The sequence below is a fragment of the Chelonoidis abingdonii genome, chromosome 11, assembly GCF_003597395.2.
Source record: "Chelonoidis abingdonii isolate Lonesome George chromosome 11, CheloAbing_2.0, whole genome shotgun sequence".
NCBI classification, from domain to species: domain Eukaryota; kingdom Metazoa; phylum Chordata; order Testudines; family Testudinidae; genus Chelonoidis; species Chelonoidis abingdonii.
This window is the reverse complement of record NC_133779.1, coordinates 15,636,475-15,657,455: the sequence shown is the minus strand read 5'-3', so window position 1 is coordinate 15,657,455 and position 20,981 is coordinate 15,636,475. Positions and strand designations below refer to the sequence as shown.

Sequence of the window (20,981 nt, the reverse complement as noted above, 5' to 3'; positions counted from 1 at the left end):
GACCCTTTTATAAACAGCAGCCCCACATCAGAGGCAGCCGGGCGAGGAGTTCCTGTATAAACAGCCCCCTCAGCCCGCCCCCAGAGGCAGCGGCATTTCAGCACTGGGTGAGGGGCTGCTGTATAAACAGCGCCCATGCCCCACCCCAGCTGCGGTCGCATCTCAGTGCCAGGTTTCGAACCGCTGTTGTCCCATGTGTGACGTTCATCTGAACAGGATACTTGGTCCTGCTTGGCTGGGGCGCTGAGAAAATCTGGTCCCCTGGGTAGGGTCTCGTACTGGGAGTCAGTAGATATTATGCCGTCGCTATTTCTTGGGAGGGCTCTTTCATATATGGCCCGTATTGCTCAGAAGGGAAGTCACTTTCATGGTCCGTATTTATTTACTGCCCGGGGAGGCCGGTTTATTGTGTAGACCATCACCACCGGGGGGGCTGGGCATTGCCTGTCAGCCTATTTATGGTAGGGTCTCTATAACTGGACGAGGGCTGTTTAGTATATGGACCATCTAGGCCAGCAGGGCTGTTTATTGTTGGTCCATATTGCATGAGGAAATGGCTTATTTTATATCCCAACAGGGACCGTGTCATCTAGACTGCTTAGGAGAATTGTCCATATGGGCCCTGGGGGACAGGGAATAGCTACAGGGCAGGGGGGTCCCGGCCATGCCACCGATCTTCCCCCTATAGGCCCTGGGGGGAAGGGAATACCCACAGCTCAAACCTAGACGGACAATTCCCCCACTCTGAGAGCCCCCATTAAGAACAGGGAAAGGTCGGGGGGCAATAAAACAGAGAGACACCCCTCCCCTTGAAAATACCCAGCACGCTGAGTTACCACCCCCCGCCAGCAGGGGGTGCCGGGGGGGTAAAGCTTTGGCACTTGGATTTGGCACGACTATGAGCCCTTGGTGGATTGGGGAGGAAAGCAGAGGGGGTATCTCTAGGTCACTACCCTCCCCTTTCCAGTTCCCTCCCCTCCATGTACAAACTTGCCCAGCTGTGAATTTGGCACTGGTAAATTACAAGCCTCCCCCATTCTAACACAGACACTCCCCCATGGTCCCCTGGAGACCCCCAGCACTGAGACATAGCAGTATCCCCTCTCAGGGCCTCTGGTCTCAGGACAGTGCTTGAATCATGTCAAGCAACTCCCATGCTGATCCGGACTTTTCCCACATTCTCCTGTGGCCCACATCCCATCCTCCCCGCGAATAGAGCCTGGCTGGGAAATTGCTTTCCACTGGTGGGGAAATGGAAAGGAAAAGAGGGTAATGGTGGAGAAAGAAAGAAAGAAAGAAAGAAAGAAAGAAAATTGGCATTAGAATAGAAGAAAGAAAGAATTAGTATTAGAAAGAAAGAAAGAAAGAAAGAAAGAAAGAAAAAGAAAGAAAGAAAGAGAAAGAAAGAAAAAAAAAAGAAAGAAAGAAAATTGGCACTAGAATGGAGAAAGAGACAATTAGTAAAAGTTAAAATTAAAAAGAGAACAAATGAACGAAGGAATGAACGCAGGAGGGAAGGAACACAGGGTTCGAAAGACACTGTGCTAAGAATGCCCCTTCATTAGCCTAACGTCCTCTCGCCCCACCTTGCGCTGCAGCTCCCCATGGCCGCTGCATCCCTCGGCCCCATCCCCCGCCACTAGCCCTCCACCCGGCTGCCTTAAACAGGTGTGGTCTTCCGGTTGAGTGTGTTGGTGTTGGAGGAGGCGTCCTTGCCCAGGGTGCCAGTGGCACCGGCTGCGCCGGGTCCTGTCACCGTCACTGTCACGCCGGGGTCCTTGGGGAAGGTGTTGTGGAGCTGCAGGAAGCCCCCGCCAGCCCCCTCCCGCTCAGCCCCGTAGAGGCTGCTAACGTTGGCCTTGGAGGGGTCCCGCGAGAGGGTGTACATGGAGATGTCGGTGGAGGGGAAGCCCTTGAGGCCCACGGGTGAGGCATCCCGCGACTGCGAGGGCTCGGTGGAGCGGGAGCTGGAGCGGGAGCGGCGCCGGTAGCGGAAGCGGTAGCTGGGCAGGCGCAGGATGGCGTTGGAGGAGGACGAGGGGTTCTTCAGCAGCTCGGTGCGGCTCTTGCAGTGGGCCTCCCGGTTCTTCTCGATGTAGATGTTGACAGCCAGCACCCCGATCATCTCGGCCAGGATGAAGGACAGGCCCCCAAAGTAGAAGGACCAGCCATAGGAGTAGTGGCTTTTCTTCTCGTCATCCCGTTTGGTGCCCGGGTCCCCGGTGTTGGCCGAGATGTACACAATCACCCCGATGATGTTGCTGAGGCCTGGGGAAGGGGAGGGGAGGGATGGGGGCCATGGATGGAGGAGGGTGGGGATGGGGTGGATTGGGGAAGGATTGGAGGAGATGGAGGCCATGGATGGAGGAGAGTGGGGATGGGGCAGATTTTGAGGGGATTGGGGTGGATTTGGGGAGGAAGGGGGAAGAAGAGGGGGTGAACGTTGGGGAGAGGGCAGAGGGGGGTGGTGAGTAGCCAGGGCAGGAAGGCAGGGCAGAAGAAGAGGAGGGAGCAGGGCACAGAAAGCCATTAGGGAGGCAACCACGGAGCCCTCCCCCACCCAGAATGGCCTGGGGGTGGGGAAGCCCCATCAGTGACCATCTAGACCCCCCACCCCCGTACTCCACACCACCAAGGCTGGATCCTCCCTCTGTGTCGGGCAAGAGGAGGCTTCCCCAGACCTACAGCCCAGCAGCCCAGCCTCTGTCACCCCTACACAAATGGAGTCTGGATTCTTTCTTTCTTTCTTTCTTTCTTTCTCGTTCTATTCTTCCCAGTCCCAGGAGACTGTCAGATCAGGTTCACTGCCCCCTGATGGCCGGAGGAAACTGACTTATCCTAGACAAGGTGGGGGGAGGCGAAAACTCCCCTAAAGGTGGGACCCCTTTGCACTGATTCTTAACCCCCAGCTGTGCCCATGGACTCCTCCCACTCCTACAACCCTGGGCAAACCCAATGATCCGGGGCCATTGGTGGGGGAACCTATTCCAGGCTCCCAGCAGTTCCCCTCCCCCAGCCCAAGATGCCCCATGAACTGAGCCAGGCACGGTGGGTGGGAAGCAAGCTCCGCCCTGACACGCCCCGCCCAACTAAGCCCCACCCCAACAAGCCCCGCCCACTCACCAGCAGCGACGAATAGGATCCCGGCGCCCAGGATGATGTTGCGCTTGGACTTGTAGACCCGGCTAGCGGCCACGCAGAACCCCCCCAGCAGCAGCAGGATGGCGCTGAGGATCGGGAAGATGCTGGAGGCGCGGACCACACCTGGGTGGGGGGAGGGGAGCAGAAGAGATGAATCAGGGAGGGTGGCTGGAGGAATCCCCAAAGCAGGCCTATTGGTGAATGGGACAGTGGCAGCATTCTGGGACCAATCAGAGTCTCAGGTATTCTAGCATGCTGAGGCCAGTGGCCAATCAGAATCCAGGGATTTCCAGCCCTCTGAAGCCAACAGCTAATCAGAATATGGGATTTTTTTGACCCTCCGAGGTCAAGAGACAATTACAATACAGAGTAGGTCAACAGCCAATCAGAGTCTCCAATTTCCCAGTGCTCTGAAGTCAAGACCCAATCAGAGAACAGGATTGCTCAATGTTCTCAACCTACCTGCCAATTAGCAGGATTACTCAAAGATCCGAAAGGATCACACTGATTACAGATTTCCCTATGCTCTGGTGTCACAGCCAATCAGAATCCAACTTCTGAGGCTGCCAGCCAATCAGCATTCAAGGTTTCCCATCATTCTCAGGCCAATTGGCAAGCAGAGTGACACTGTGAGGCCAGCAGCCAACCAGACCTGGGATGTTCCGATGCTCTGACACTCTTAGCCAGTGAGAATCCGGGATTTCCCAGCATATTAATGCCACCAGCCAATCAACATCTGGTATCACTCAGCAGTCTGAAATGAACCAGTCAATCAGCATCCAGGTCCATTTACATTCTAAAGCTCTTAGCCATTGAAAGCCTGGGATTTCCCAGCCTGGGGAAGGACATTAAGGAAGCCAAAAGTCAGGAATGGCTGGTGTTAATAATGCCTAAATCCCCTTAACTCTGCCCCCATGGAAAAACCAGGGTCTCTAAGGCTGCCACCTCTTGCTATTCCTTCAGCAGAGGGCTCATTTCGCTCAGCATATGGGAGGGAGAAAAGGCTGGGCTGTACTGAATGGCCAGGTGTCTGCCCGAATGAAATAAAATACAATATTAAATCAAATCCCTTAAACACTGATTGATCAAGACAGACAAATAGATATAGCTATTTGTCCCCACACGTACCCTTCTGTCCATCCATCCAGCCTCCCATCCCTTTATCCATTCATCCGCATGCACATATCCAGCCGTCCATCCATCCCTCAGCTCCTAGCAGACCAGTCTGCTCGATTCCTGGCCAATGGGAGCTGGGAGCCGCACTCGGGGTGTAGGCAATGCACGGAGCCAGGTAGGGAGCCTGCCAGCCCTGCCAACACCCCCACACCAGCGATGGTCCTGGGCCATGTGCCACTGCCCACACCTCCCAGCTCCTGCAGCACTCCCGGGCTGCTCCCCCCATGAGCACCCATGGTGCCCCCTGGCCACCCTGAGCACCCATAGCGCCCCCAGGCTGCCCCCCTCCCAGCACCCATGGCACCCCCACTGAGGACTGGTGAAAATACTGGTTTGTAGGACTTTAGTTTAAAATAATTGGTTAAGACACAGCTAAGCAGGACACAAATTTCGCTATATAAACTGGAGTCCAAAGGAAAGTTCAGAACCCAACTCCAGGACACAGCCCAAGATCAGAGCTGCCAGATCTCAACACTCGACCAGAAACTGGAGCCCCGAGACGACCTAATCCTGACTGGCCACCAGGAAAAGTTCGTCTGCATTATTGGGAGTGGTGCTTAGCGTGTGCATTCTCCTTTGGTAATTGTTAGTAAATAGAGGTTAAGGATATTACTGTGTAAGATTCTTTCACTGGTAAAAGGTCCCGCAAACCTGGAGAAGATTAGGCCCTGAGCCTTAGGAACTGGGTACGGGTGGGAGTGCCTAAATTATCTGGATTACACCTTGAGTCCACCGAAGGGTAAAGGTGGGGTGCCATAGAGTGTGTGGGTAACATGCTATCTATATACAGAGAGCCTTTGATAATAGCTCTTAGAGGCATGAGCTCCCCCTCTTCATGGTGAGTGGCATGTTAACTCTGAAACCTAATGATGACCCTCAGACCTTGAACCTGCCTCACTATTATCATTTATTTGTATCTTTAAGTAGCATCTAGAGGCCTTAACTGAAACTGGGGCTCAGTCGTGCCAGGGGCTGCAGTCACAGAGTGACTGAGACAAGTGCCCCATCGCCCTGGGCACTGCCCCGAAACAGAATCGCTGAGATCAGGGCCCCGTCATGCTGGGCACTGTCCAGACAGGGAATCATCAAGATTAGAGCCCCATCATGCTGGGCCCTGCCCAGATACAGAATCACTGAGGTCAGGGTCCCATCATACCGGGTGCAGCATAAACCAAGAGACAGAACCTCGCCCTAGCAACTTCCAATCTAGATGACAAAGAGGAAGTATTCCTACATCTGCTTCTCAGCCCTTCACTTTGCACGTTTAATGGCTTCTTCGCAGATTGGTTGTTTGTTTTTTTTCTTGTGCGTGTGGAAATGGAATTTCCCAGGTTTTTCTTCTGCAATTCCCTCCCCCCTCCCCCCACCCCTCCAAACCGAACCATCTGCTTCCGCCACCAGGCCGGAAAAAGGAGAGACAGCCCGAAAGCTAAGCCAGCTCTGGGTAGGCTGCTCCCGGCCAAATCAAAATGGATTTGCACAGGGACGTAGAAAAGAACTAAACTGGCCCAAGGGCAATTTCACTGCCAAACTTCCCCTCTCGCGCCCCGGCTAGTGTGGGTGCCAGCACCGCGTTTTAAAAAATACATCAAAGTGTACACCATTTTGGGGTCCATCCTGGGCTATTCTGCCCACAGCCTCTGCACTTCCAAACTGCTTTAAGGCCCAACCTGGAATGGCAAACAAGAGAGAGAGCCTGGGGTATTTAACCCTGGAAGGGGAACAATGTGAGCATCTTAAAAAAAGGGGGCTGGGAATTGGAAAGTTCAGGCGACCTTAGCTAGAGATGGGGACAAGCCGGACTAAACTCCAATTCCTTTCCAAGTCAACTTCCTGCCTGTATTATAGCTGTCGGGAACCCCAAAGCTGAGACCTCCCTGTGTCTCTTCCTGCATTTCAGCCCCCAGGAAGATGCCACGCTGTGCGCTTAGCAGGATTCGCGCTCCGGCCCCTGGTGCCGAAACACGGGACAGGACCATTGCGGGTCGCGCCGGCAATGCAGTGGGGGAGCCCCATGGATACGTACGCAGGAGATACTCTGCGCTGTCGTGGTCGTAATCTGTGTCCTCGGGGAAGTGGTTAATTTTCACACACACACCCCTCTTCAGGCCTGCAACGGAGATGGAGAAATCAGAGTCTGGGGCCTGTCTCCCACCCAGTACCTGGCTCAGACCAATGGGGATGCCGACGCTGTGAGCTTCCCCACAGTGGTGCCCAGACGGGGATGCTGATGCTGTGAGCTTCCCCACAGTGGTGCCCAGACGGGGATGCTGATGCTGTGAGTTTCCCCACAGTGGTGCCCAGACGGGGATGCTGATGCTGTGAGCTTCCCCACAGTGGTGCCCAGACGGGGATGCTGATGCTGTGAGCTTCCCCACAGCAGTGCCCAGACAGGGACATTGATGCTGTGAGCTTCCCCACAGTGGCGCACAGATGGAGACAGTGATTCTGTGAGCTTCCCCACAATGATGCCCAGACGGGGATGCCGATGCTGTGAGCTTCCCCACAGCAGTGTCCCAGACAGGGACGCCGATGCTGTGAGCTTCCCCACAGCAGTGCCCAGACGGGGATGCTGATTCTGTGAGCTTCCCCACAGCGATGCCCAGATGGGGACACCAATGCTGCGAGCTTCCCCACAGCAATGCTCCAGTGGGGACACCGATGCTGAAAACTTCCCCACAGCAGTGCCCCAGTGCAGATGCCAATTCTGCAAGCTTCCCCACAGCAGTGTCCGAGACAGGGATGCCAATGCTGCAAGCTTCCCCACAGCGGTGCCCAGATGGGGATGCTGATGCTTCGAGCTTCCCCACAGCAGTGCCCCAGTGGGGACACCAATGCTGCGAGCTTCCCCACAGCAGTGCCCAGCCCGGGATCCCCAAATGAAGGTACCTTCCAGGCAGCATATCCTCCAGAGGCCAGAGTGGGTGAGGCCCCCTGGATCCTTCTTGTCCTTGTGGGGCATCTCCTCACTGGAGATGTTGGTGGTGTTACAGATGAAGGCGCGGGCGTAGAGCCAGTAGTCAGTGCCAATGGCGATGGTCATGAGGCCGAAGGCTGCGAAGGCCCCGACGGTGGTGAGGAGGATCTGAACCCCCTTCTCACACCACACCACCCTCTCCTCATTCCAGCGCTTCAGGGACTCCAGCTTGACAGGAGGACGGGGTGGGGCCACCCACCCAACCAGACAACGGGGACTTCCTTGCACCAGCACCTTCCTCCCCACTTGTGGCTGGGGACAGGGGATCGTCTCTGGAACCCAGAAGTCCTGGGTCCTAAAACTTTCTAACCACTAGACCCCAATAACCTCCCACAGTGGGGGATAGAACCCAGGAGTCCGGACTCCCTGCTCTAACCACTAGACCCCAATAACCTCCTGGAACCAGTGATAGAATCCAGGAGCCCTGCTCTAACCACTAGACATCACTCCTCTCCCAGAGCACAGATCTTCCTCCTTAAGCAGGTGTCTCCTTCCTCAGCTTCAGTCCCTGGTTCTGGGCTGGAGGCCGAGTGGGTCGAGGGGTGCGGGCGCCCGTACTGGCAGCCCCTGGGGCGATTCCATGGGTGGCGCCAGCCCACTTGGTCTCTCCTCAGCGTGGGGCGCGGTGACTGCCGACCTGGGGGTGGGAGAGAAATGGAGAAGGGGGGAGATTAGCTGGGGACAGGCAAGGAGACGGCCTGACACCCAGCATCCACACACACACAAGCCCCTCTGACACCCAACACCCCCCCGCAGCATACTCCTCTGACACCCAGAAACCCCTGCATGTCCCTCTGACACACAGCACCCCCCACTCCTCTGACACCCAGAAACCCCTGTATGCCCCTCCGACACTCAGCACCCCCCACACTCCTCTAACACACAGCAACCCCTCAGCATACTCCTCTGACACCCAGCAATCCCTGTATGCCCCTCTGACACTCAGCAACCCCCCACTCCTCTGACACCCAGAAACCCCCTAGCATACTCCTCTGACACCCAGAAACCCCTGCATGCCCCTCTGACACACAGCATCCCCCACACTCCTCTGACACCCAGCAACCCCCCACTCCTCTGACACCCAGCAACCCCCCAGCATACTCCTCTAACACCCAGAAACCTCTGCATGCCCCTCTGACACACAGCATCCCCCACACTCCTCTGACACACAGCATCCCCCACACTCCTCTGACACCCAGCAACCCCCCAGCATACTCCTCTAACACCCAGAAACCCCTGCATGCCCCTCTGACACACAGCATCCCCCACACTCCTCTGACACCCAGCATCCCACACCCTTCTGACACAGCGCACCCCCACGGATACTCTCTGACATCCAGCACCCCTCCAGTGCATAGCCCTCTGATACCAGCACCATCCGCACCCCTCTGCCACTCAGCGCCCCACATCCCTCTAACACCAGCACCCCCTGCATACCTCGACACCCCGACTCCCACACCCTCTGACACCCAGCACCCCGCGCATACCCCTCTGAACACCCAGCACTCCCACAACCCCCTCTGACACCAGCACCCCCTGCATACCCCTCTGATACCCAGCACCCCCACATGCCCCTCTGACACCCAGCACCCCCACATGCCCTCTAGGTGCTATTATTGGCTCTGTGACTTTGAGTCTGTCTCTTCCCTCTCTAGCTCATTGAAAACACAGGGAAACTGAGGCAAACACTTTTTTGCACCCGACCAGCCGGGAAGATGAAGATGAGCAGGGTATTGGGTCCATGAATGCTCCCCCTGGGCATCAAATGCCTCAAGGACAAAGCAAGACCCACCCCAAGCCGTGATATCCTGTGTCTGGAGCATGATCACTTGGTACGGCTGCATCCGGCTTCACCCAAATTCAGCAACTCTTCAGGCGCCAAAGGACAAAGCCCTATGGATCCTGGGAAACTGGGGAAACCAGAAGAGGAAAAGTGGGGCCTGGCTCTGGTTAGCACAGCCATCACCTTCAGCCAGGCTGTGGATCAAAGAACCAGCTGCCAGCAGAGACCGAGGCCTCCCAACGGGAGCAGCACCCCCGAGCCAGCTCTGCCAGCGTCCCAGTAAGAGAAGGCCGTAGACACCTGAAAGAGTGATGTCCCAAACAAGAAAAGAGGGAGGAGGAGAGACAGATGCCTTGTTGTGGGGGGGGGGGAGGATAGATAGATAGATAGATAGATAGATAGAGGGGGTGGATGGGAAGATAGATAGATAGATAGATAGATAATAGATAGATAGATAGAGGGGGTGGATGGAGATAGATAGATAGATAGATAGATAGATAGATAGATAGAGGGGGTGGAATGGAGATAGATAGATAGATATGAAGATAGATAGATAGATAGATAGATAGATAGATAGATGAGGTGTTATGGGATGGATGGGTGGATGGATGGGGATACGGGATGGGTGGAGAGACAGGAAGATGTGTAGGGGATAGATAGATAGATAGATAGATTAGATAGATTAGATAGAATGTTTTGGGGATAGACAGATTAGACAGAGGCTCCAAGCCTGACCAACCCTGCTCTCCTTGAATCAGTATTAATTCCTCAGCAAGGGGGAGGTCTCTTTGGGTTCTCTCTCACTCCAGGGATCTGCCTCCGTGTCTGGGTGCCTTCCCAACTGCTCACTGCGTATCAGGTATATTCTCACATCGGCTTCCCCCCCCCCGTGCCCCTTGCCTCCAGCCCTCATGAACCCCCTCCCTCCCCGCCCTGACCCCTGTCAGCTCCCTGGAAGATGGGGTCAGGGGTGTGGAGTTCCGGCGTGCGCCATTTCCACACGCTAGCCACGTTTCGAAGCGCGGGCCACCAATGTGTGTGTCATTTCCACACGCGTTAGCCATGGTTCACAGGAAGCGTGCCAATGTGTGTGTCATTTCAACAAGCGCCTGCCACAAATTGTGGCTAGAACACCCATGCATGTCATTCCAATACGTTCCACGCGCACACGACTCGGCCACGTCTCGCCCGTTCCCGGCCTGGTCCGCCCAGCCTGGCTCCTGTCTGAGTGTCAAATGGAACACAAGACGTGGGGACACACACAGAGAACATCGCACACAGGCACAACATCACACTGACACACACACACACAGACAACATCACACCGAGATACACACACCATCATGTCACACACTGAAGCAACACAAGAACACAACATCAACCAGAGAGAGAGAGAGAACATCACACTGAGACACACTCAGGAAGAACACACACACACAGACACAACACACTGAGACGCACATACCATCATGTCACACATAAGGCACACCAAGACACTTCATATATATACACACACACACCACCACAAACATCAACATACAACACCCCACACGAGACACAAGACAGGACAGACAACAATCACACAGACACACACTTAACCGAACCTGCTGCCAAATTAGTAGTTGCCAAGAGGTAGAGAGGGGGGTGTGTGTGGTGTGTGTGTGTTGTGGTGTGTGTGTGTGTGTGGTGTGTGTGTGTGTGTGTGTGTTGTGTGTGGCATGCTAATCAGCCCTTTCATACGGCTCCTTCCCTTCCAATATCCCCCCTCCCGTCCCTTTGTGCATTTCATTGCTTTCTTGCAGCCGCCTGGAGATGCCAATTTCCTTCCCAGAGCAGAACACGGTCCCTCCCTCCACCATCTCCGGCAGCCAGAAGCCCCCCACCACCACCTCCGCCCCCGCATCCCCGACAGCCATTGCCCTGAAGGCTTGCAATAAAGCGACCCCCTTCACCCACCCCCCTTTTCACTTGCTCCCAGGTGCATCCATTAGCCGCCGCATCTCTCCCCCCCCGCCCCTGCCGTGTGCGCAATGCAGCCAGGAAATTGCCCAGCAGATGTGGCATTTTCCACGCGCGTTTCGTCTGCCCCTTCCCCTGTCCACCACCCGAAACTCAGCCACTCTGCAGGACTGGGGCTCACTTCTCCTGCACCCCCACCCCCGTACAGCCCCCCAAATCCATCCAATGAGTATCACTGGGCTCACTTCTCCTGCACCCCCAACCCCGTACAGCCCCCCAAATCCATCCAATGAGTATCACTGGGCTCACTTCTCCTGCACCCCAACCCGCACACAGCCCCCCAAATCCATCCAATGAGTATCACTGGGCTCACCTCCCCTGCACCCCAACCCCCATACAGCCCCCCAAATCCATCCAATAAGTATCACTGGGGCTCACTTCTCCTCCTGTCCCATCGCCGTACAGCCCCTCCAAAATCCAGCCACTGAGCATCTTTAGGCCTTATTTCTTCTCACCCACAAAACCCCCCAAATCCATCCACTGAGCATCTTTGGGTCTCATATCCCCTGCCTCCATAAAACCCCCCAAATCCATCCACTGAGCATCTTTAGGCCTCATTTTCCCTGCCCCCCAAAATCCTCCAAATCCATTCAGTGAGTGTCTTTGGGTCTCATTTCCTCTGCCCCCCACCCCCCAAACGCTCCCAAATCCATCCACTCACTGAGCACCTTTGGGTCCCATTTCCCGTGCCCCACAAAACACCCCCAAATCCATCCACCAAGAGTCCTTAGGTCTCATTTCCCCTGCCCTCCATACACCCCTAAATCCATCCACCAAGCCTCTTCGGAACTCATATCCCCTGCCCCTCAAACACCCCCAAATCCAAGCGTCTTTGGGCCTCATTTCCCCTGCACCCCATCTACACTCCCAAATCCATCCACCGAGTGTCTTTGGGGTTCATTCCCCCTGCCCCCCATACAATCCCAAATCCATCCACCAGCCTCTTCAGGGCTCATTTCCTCTGCCCTCCAGGACACCCCCATATCCATCCACTTGCGCCTTCTGGCCTCATTTCTTCTCCCCCATACACCCCCAAATCCATCCATAGTGTCTTTGGGGCTCATTTCCCTTGCCCCTCCGCACCCCTGAATCCATGCACGAGCCAATTTCAGTCTCCCCGCCCCAGCTCCTGCCCCCCAAGGCGCGTGGGCAGAGGCTGGCACGACCCCGGCCTCTTTGGGGTCCCAGGCACCGCCCCCCCGCAGCCAGGGGGTGCAGAAGCCGAGGCCGCGCGGGGGGGGGGTCGCCTTACCGTGCGGATGCAGAGCGGGGTGCGGGGGTCTCTGGTCCGGCGCCGGCCCCAACACAACCTGTTAATGCATCCCAGAATCACGTGCTCTTTTTTTTGCACAGTATCAACACTGTTGACTTATTTAGCTTGTGGTCCACCTATGACCCTAGATCTCTTTTCTGCCATACTCTTCCTAGGACAGTCTCCCATCACCAAGCATTAACCCATCAAGAAAGTAATCAAGCTGCTTTGGCAAGATTTGTTCTGTGTGAAATCTGGTGATCACCCTTCATCCTCGGGTATTTCAAATTGCGTGTTGCACAGAATCTACATGTCATTGTGCTAGTGTGTCTCGGGGTTGGGATATAGTGTCTAGGAGCAAAGTGACTTGCTGGTGCCGGGGTAGTGGTCTATTCTAGGTGCAGCGGGAGTGACTATCTTCTGTAGCATGTTTGCAAGTATGGGGAAGCTATTGTTCTAGAATCTAGAGCACCATGATGTTCTTTGGGCTAGAGTACCGCATCATTGGGATTCTATTGTGTCTAGAGTGCTCCAGATTGGGAGCTCGCTCTAGAGGGCTGTGGTTGCGATATGTTGCTCACATAGAATCTTGCTCAGAGGCTGCAGTTTGGATCTATTTTCTGAGGTCCTCCCCCCCTTTTATGGCATTAGATATATTGTGGCTGAGCACGAAGGTATTGGGACCTATGTTCTGAGCATAGTGGGATTTGGGTCCCATACTTTAGAGTGCTGCAGGATTGGGTATCTTGCGCTAGAGCCCTGGGGATTGGAATAGATTGCTCTAGAGTGACATGGCATGCTGATTTCTGCTCCAGAGCCCTGCCAGCTTTGGATCTATTGTTCTGAGCGCTGTGGTATTAGGATATATTGTTCTAGGCACCGAGTTTATTGGATTGTCTTTGCTAGAAGTGCTGCAGGATGGGTATCTCGCTCTAGAGTTGCTGCAGCGATTGGATACTTTGCTTGGGATCTATTGTTCGGGCGCTGTGCCTTGGATCATGTTCTAGAGCAATGCAGCAGTCGGACCTGTGGGACCAAACCTGTAGACTTTAGCCCGGTGCCGTACAACACGCTTGTATTTGCCCACTCACTCCAGAACATAGGGGTTTGCTACCACCTTGCTCGAGAACGCAGGATTTTGGTGGGTAGAAGCCCCACATCCTTCACGCAGCGAGGGGGCGGCGGGGCCCTCAAAGGCAGCACGCATACAGCCGGCTCCGAGCATTTCCCGTTGCATGGCGACCGGAGCCGGGGCGAGTGGGAGGACGGGAGGGGGAGGGGAGCAAGCGGCTGCTGCGGCACAGCGGTATGACCTCTCCATCCCTGCCAGCCGCCTCCGCCACAGTTCCCAGCGGCATGTGATTGCACGCGCATGGTGCACATGCCCGACATGGCGCACATGCCTGATACATGCGATGCATGCACAGGGTGTGCCGCATGAGAGACTTTATTGCATATGCATGCGACGCAAAGGGGCATGCACTTTATGCAGCGTGCCTGGCTCACAAGGTGCACATGCCGAGACACAACACAGTTGTGTGCACAATGCATGACACACCTATACATGAGACACAAACATGGTGCATGCACACAATGAGGAATACCCAGGAGACACAAGCACAGTGCATGCACATGCATGACACATTCATGCGCACCTACAGTGCACAATTCAAAACTTCCTAAGTGTCTAAGGCCAGAGGGCTCCCTGTGTCAGCCGTCCTGTATGACGCAGCCCAGAGTGATGTCCCAGAGTAATTCCATTTGAACTAGGACCACGGTTTACCTGTGATTTAAAGCTCACCACTTGCTGAGAACTCACCGGGCCCGGAGTGAACATATAAGTTCCAAGGATGAATTTCCCCTTCTGTTCAAAACTGAACTTATTTTCCAGGCTGGCTCGCCCAGGCTGTCGACTTCCAGCCACTGGATGGATTACGCTTGCCCTGCTTGACTGATGTCCCTCTGTGTTCACATGGCTGTTCCCCCACGGAGGGGCGGAAATCCCCTGGGATCATGCTACGTGCTGATAGCGTGAGACATGGGCACCTTGGTTGCTCGCACAACGCACCTGTTGTGGAGAGACCACACTTGAGGCACGCAGGGAGGCACTGGCATTTGGCCACCACCTAGCCCACAAGGGAACATGACACACACACACACAGAACACGCCAAGTGATTGTAGAGCACAACTCATACAACATGCACCCTGAGGCAGCAGAAATATCCATCCAGCCCACCACGGCCTTGTCCAGGCCTCCAACTCTCCCTCCTGATGCCTCTTTGTGCTCCTCCCTTCCCACACCCCCACCTGTCTCCTTCCCCATCCATCTGCCTTCCCCCAAATCGTGTCCCTCCATCCCCATCATCCCTCCCCTCTCCTCCTGCACCCTGTCCCACCATCTCCTCTCCTTCCACCCCATGTCCCCTCCCCCCATGACCCCACATCTTCCCTCACCTCACACTTGCCACCCCATCCCACTCCCTTCCCCCTCCCCTCTCATTCACCCCACCTCGCCTTACCCTACCCCATGACCCTCCCATATTTCAGTCCCCCTCTCCTCCCTGCACCTTGTCCTCCTACCCCTTCCTTCCCTTTCTGAAAACCCCATCCCATCTCCCTTTCCTCTCCTTACATGTCTCCTCCTCTGGCACCCGACTCTTTCTGCACCCCTCCACCTCCTGTGCTTCACCCCTCCTTCATCCCCACTCATCTCCTCTTTCTCTTCTTTTCCCCTTTCCCTCCGTGTCCCCTCCCCCATGACCCCCTTTTCCCTCTCCTCTGCACCCCATCCCATCTGCCTTCCCCCCACCCCTTCAGGGTCTCCCTCCCCCTCTGTATGCCATCCCCTCTCCCTCTCCTTTTCCCTCTTCCCTTCTGTGTCCCCTGCCCCCACACCCCCACTCCTCTCTTGAACCCCACCCCCTCTCCCTTCTCCCTTTCCCCTTCCTATCGTGTCCCCTCCCCCTGCACCCCTCCCATATCCCTCCCCCCCCCTCCGTTCCCTTCCACCTGCACACATCCCCTCCTCCCTCTCCCCTTCTCCTCCCTCCGTGTCCCCTTCCCCACACCCACTCCTCTCCTGAACCCCATCCTCCTCCCTCTCCCTTTCCCCTGCCTACCGTGTCCCCTCCCCTGCACCCCATCCATTTCCTTCCCCCACCCCTTCAGGCCCCCTCCCCTGCACACCATCCTCTTCCTCTCCTTCTCCTCCCTTCATGTCCCTTCCCCTGCCACCCCAACTCTATCCTGCACCCATCCCTCCTCCCTCTCCCTTTCTCCCTACCATGTCCCTCCCCCCTGCCCCACCCATCTCCCTTCCCCTTACCCTCAGTTCTCCCTCCCCCACCCCATCCCCCCTCCTTCTCCCTTTCCCCCTCCCTTCCTGTCCCTGCCTCTTGCACCCCCTCCTCCTGCACCCCATCTCCGCTCCTCCTTCCCTTCCTCCTACCGTGTCCCTCTCCCTTGCACTCCCACTCCTCCTGCACCCCTCCCACCTCCCTTTGCCCCTTCCCCTCCCTTCCCCTCCCCATTCCTCCCCAGCTCCTTCGAAGCCTCGCCCGCGGTCCTCTCGGTGCCATACCGAGCTGGCTGCCGGGTGCGCGCCGGCTGCTGCGTCCCCGCCGCCCGCCCTGAGCGCTCTCAGCGGGGGCATGGACCCGGGCGCCCGCCGCCCTGCGCCCCGCCGAGCTCGCCAGCGCCCCGTGAGCCCCCCGCGCCCCCTGACCGCTCCCAACTCCGGGGCGGTCGCGCGTGACGGAGAGACCCGCACTCCGCGCTCGGCATCCGCACGGTAAAGTCGCGAACCCCCCCTCCCCGCGCGACCTCGGCTTCTTGCACCCCTGGCTGCGGGGGCGGTGCCTGGGACCCCAAAGAGGCCGGGGTCGTGCCAGCCCTCTGCCCACGCGCCTTGGGGGGCAGGAGCTGGGGCGGGGCACGCACTGATAATTGGCTCGGCATGGAAGATTCAGGGGTGAGTTCGGTAGGAGGGGCAAGTGGAAATGAGCCCAAAGACACTATGGAGTGGATTTGGGGTGTATATGGGGGAGAAAGAAAATGAGGCCAGAAGGCTGCGAGAGTGGATGGAGTTATGGGGGTGTCCTGGAAGGGCAGAGGAAATGAGCTTCTTGAGAGGAGGCTTGGTGGATGATTTGGGATTGTATGGGGGGGCAGGGGGAATGAACCCCCTATAAGACCTCGGTGGATTGGTATTTGGGAGTGTAGATGGGGTGCACGGGGAAATGAGGCCCAAGAACGCTTGGATTTGGGGTGTTTGACGCGCGGCAGGGGATATGCAGTTCCGAAAGAGGCCTTGGTGGATTGGATTTTAGGGGTGTATGGAGTGCGCAGGGGAAATGAGACCTAAAGGCACTCTTGGTGGATGGATTTGGGGGTGTTTTGTGGGTGCACGGGAATGGGACGCCCAAAGGTGGCTCAGTGAGTGGATGGATTTGGAGCGTTTTGGCGGGGGTGGGGGGCAGAGGAAGAGACCCAACAGAAACTCCACTGAATGGATTTGGAGGACCTTTTGGGGGGCAGGGGAAAATGAGGTCCCTCACAAGATGCTCAGTGGATGGATTTGGCGGGGTTTTATGGAGGCAGGGGCTCATGACGACGGCAAAGATGCTCAGTGGATTGGATTTGGGGGGGTCTTTTCCTTGCGTGAGAAGAAATAAGGCCTAAAGATGCTGCAGTGGCTGTTTTGACGGGGCTGTAACCGTGCGATGGACAGGAGGGAAGTGAGCCCCAGTGATACATTGACTGGATTTTGGGGGGCTGTATGCGGGGTTGGGTGCAGGGGAGCTGAGCGCCAGTGATACTCATTGGATGGATTTGGGGGGCTGCGCGCTGCGGGTTTGGGGTGGGCAGGAGAGTGAGCACAGTGATACGTCATCTGGATGGATTTGGGGGGCTGTACGGGTTGGGGGTTTAGAAGTGAGCCCAGTGATACCATTTGGATGGATTTGGGGGCTGTACAGGGTTGGGTGGTGCAGGAGAACGCTGAGCCCAGTGATACTTTCATTGGATGGATTTGGGGGGCTGTACGGGGGTGGGGGTGCCAGAGAAGTGAGCCCCCCAGTCCTGCAGAGTGGCTGGAGTTTCGGGGTGGGTGGACAGGGGAAAGGGGACATGACGAAACGCGCGTGGAAAATGCAACAGATCTGCTGGGCATATTTCCTGGCTGCATGGCGCAAACACGGCAGGGGCGGGGGGGGAGGAATGTTGGCCGGCTAAATGGTATGCACCTGGGGGAGCAAGTGAAAAGGGTGGGTGAAGGGGGGTCGCTTTATTGGCAAGCCTTCAGGGCAATGGCTGTCGGGGATGCGGGGGGGAGGTGGTGGTGGGGGGGTCTTTCTGGCTGCCGGAGATGGTGGAGGGGTAGTGGACCCGTGTTCTGGCATCTGGGAAGAAATTGCATCTCCGCAGGCGTTGCCAAAGAAAGCAATGAAATGCAACAAAGCGCGACGGGAGGGGGGATATTCGCGCAAGGCGAAGGAGCCCGTTATGAAGGGGCTGATTGCATGCACAGCACACCACACACAACACACACTTCCACACACACACACCACACACACCACACACACACACACCACAGGCACACCCCTCCTCTCTAATCCTCTTGGCAACTCACTAATTTGGGCAGCCAGGTTCGGTTAAGTGTGTGTCTGTGTGATGTTGTCTGTCCTGTTATGTGTCTCGTGTGGGGGTGTGTTACTGTATGCATGTTGTGTGGTGGTGTGTGTGTGTAATATATATTGAGGTGTCTTGGTGTTGCCTCTATGTGTGACATGATGGTAATGTGCGTCTCAGTGTGTTGTGTGTCTGTGTGTGTGTGTATCTTCCCTGAGTGTGTCTCATTTGTGATGTTCTCTCTCTCTCTCTGTGTGATGTTGTGTCTTGTGTTGCTCTCAGTGTGTGACATGATGGTGTGTGTATCTCACGTGTGCATGTTTTCTGTGTGGTGTTGTGTGTCAGTGTCGCATGTTTTGTGCCTGTGTGCGTGTTCTCTGTGTGGTGCCCCACCGTGCTGTGTTCCATTTGAACTCAGAACAGGAGCGCAGGCTGGGCGGACAAGGCCGGGACGGGCGAGACGTGGCGAGTCGTGTGCGCGTGGAACGTATTGGGAATGACATGCATGGGTCGTCTAAGCCACAAATCTTGTGGCAGGCGCTTGGTTTTGCAAATGCACACACCACATTGGCACGCTTCCTGTGAACCTATGCGCTAACCGCGTGTGGAAATGACACCCACATGGTGGCCCCGCGCTTCGAAACGTGCGCTAATGCGTGTGGAAATGGCGCACGCCGGAACCCCCCACTACCCCCTGACCCGCATCTTTCCAGGGAGCTTGACAGGCGCGCTCAGGGCGGGGAGGGAGGGGGAATCATGAGGCATTGGAAATGGCCAAGGGCGGACCGGGGCCGGGGGGAAGCGACTGTGAGAATATGGACCTGATCACGCAGTCGAGCCGCTTGGGGAATGGCACCCATGACACGGAGGCAGATCCCTGGAGTGGAGAGAACCAAAGAGTACCTCCCCCTTGCTGAGGAATTAATACTGATTCAAGGTAGAGCAGGGTTGGTCCAGGCCTTGAGACCTCTGCTAATCTGTCTATCCCCAAACACATTCTAATCTAATCTATCTAATCTATTCTATCTACTTCTATCTATCTCCACTCACGACATCTCCTGTCTCTGCCACCCATCCCGCATCCCCCCTCCATACACCATCCATCCCCATAATCACACTCATCTATCTATCTATCTATCTTATCTATTCTATCTATTTGATCTATCCTATCTATCTATCTCCATCTCTCCACCCCCCGTCATATCTACTATTATCTATTCTATCTATTCCTATCCTAAGTGTCCATCCACCCCCCTCTATCTTCTGAAGCTATATATCTATCTACTATCAGTCTATCTTCCCCATCCACCCCTCTATTGGAATCTATCTATCTATCTATCTATTCCCTCGCCCCCCACCCCACAACAAGGCATCTGTCTCTCCCTCCTCACTTTTCCCTGTTTGGACATCACTTCTTTCAGGGTGTCTACGTGGTTTGCTCTACTGGGACGCTGGCAGAGCTGGCTCGGGGGTGCTGCCCGCTGCTCCCGCTTGCGGAGCATCGGTCTCGTGCTGGCAGCTTTTGTTCTCTTTGATCCACAGCCTGGCTCGAAGGCTGATGGCTGTGGCTAACCAGAGCCAGCCCCCACTTTTTCCTCTTCTTGGTTCCCCAGTTCCCAGGATCCATATGGGGCTTTGTCCTTTGGCGCCTGAGAGTTGCTGAAATTTGGGGTGAAGCCGGATGCAGCCCGTCCAAGGTGAGTCATCGGCTCCGACCATGGAAATCCGGCTTGGGGTGGGTCTTGCTTTGTCCTTGAGGATTTGTGCCCCGGGGGAGCTTCAATGGACCCAATACCCTGCTCATACTTCAATTCTTCCCGTGCTGGTCGGGTGCATAAAGTGTTTGCCTAGTTTCGCCTGTGTTTTCAAAGATGAGGCTAGAGAGGGAAAGAGACAGACTCAAACAGTCACAGAGCCAATAATAGCACCTAAGAGGGGCATGTGGGGGGTGCTGGGTGTCAGAGGCGGCATGTGGGGGTGCTGGTGTCAGAGGGGTATGCAAGGGGGTTGCTGGGTGTCAGAGGGGTGTGGGGAGTGGCTGGGCGTGTCAGAGGGGTATGCGCGGGGTGCTGGGTGTCAGAGGGGTGTGGGGATGTGCTGGGTGTCAGAGGGGTATGCCAGGGGGTGCTGGTGTTAGAGGGATGTGGGGCGCTGAGTGTCAGAGGGGTGCGGATGGTGCTGGTATCAGAGGGCTAAATGCACTGGAGGGGGTGCCTGGATGTCAGAGAGTATCAGGGGGGTGCTGGTGTGGTCAGAAGGGTGTGGGGGATGCTGGGTGTCAGGGAGTGTGGGGGGATGCTGTGTGTCAGAGGGGATGCAGGGGTTTCTGGTGTTAGAGGAGTATCCTGGGGGGTTGCTGGTGTCAGAGGAGTGTGGGGGATGCTGTGTGTCAGAGGAGTTGTGGGGGATGCTGTGTGTCCAGAGGGGCATGCAGAGGTTTTCTGGGTGTTAGAGGAGTATGCTGTGGGGGGTTGCATGGGTGTCAGGATGAGTTGGGGGGTTTGGCTGGGTGTCAGAGGAGTGTGGGATGCTGTGTGTCAAGAGGGCCATGCAGGGGTTCTGGTGTCAGAGGAGTATGCTAGGGGTTTCCTGTGGTGTCCAGAGAGTGGGGGGTTGCTGAGGTGTCAGAAGGGGCATATACCAGGGTTGCTGGGTGTCAGAGGAGTATGCTTGAGGGGTTCTGTTGTTAGAGGAGGTGTGGGGGGTGCTGAGTGTCGGAGGGGCATACAGGGTTTCTGGGTGTCAGAGGAGTGGGGGGTGCTGGTGTGTCAGAGGGACATGCAGGGGGTTTCTGGGTGTCAGAGGAGTATGCTGCGGGGGGGTGTTGGTGTCAAGGGGCTTGTGTTTGTGTGGATGCTGGGTGTCAGGCCGTCTCTTGCCTGTCCCAGTACTCTCCCCTTTTCTCCATTTCTCTCTCGCTCAACCCCCCCTAGTCGGCAGTGCACCCGGCCGCACGCTGAGGAGAGCAAAAGACCAAGTCGGGCGTGGGCTGCGTACGCAACCT

General features: G+C 56.2%; 1 protein-coding gene across 2 annotated transcripts in view; it reads right to left on the bottom strand.

Annotated features, from left to right (window-relative positions):
* Nucleotides 1-1,640: 1,640 nt before the first annotated feature.
* LOC116834908 (voltage-dependent calcium channel gamma-8 subunit-like) overlaps nt 1,641-20,981 on the bottom strand; it is a 32,073-nt gene continuing 12,732 nt past the window's right edge. The window contains exons 1-4 of one of the 2 annotated variants that reach the window (XM_075070746.1): nt 7,207-7,454; nt 6,344-6,427; nt 3,124-3,264; nt 1,646-2,268 (exon numbers count right to left, since the gene is read on the bottom strand). In XM_075070746.1, the coding sequence (XP_074926847.1) occupies nt 1,661-2,268; nt 3,124-3,264; nt 6,344-6,427; nt 7,207-7,360 (987 nt within the window). In that variant the 5' untranslated portion in view covers nt 7,361-7,454 and the 3' untranslated portion in view covers nt 1,646-1,660. Of the gene's footprint in view, nt 2,269-3,123; nt 3,265-6,343; nt 6,428-7,206; nt 7,455-20,981 lie in introns of those variants that run through there. The other variant, XM_032797324.2, reaches the window with a different exon arrangement.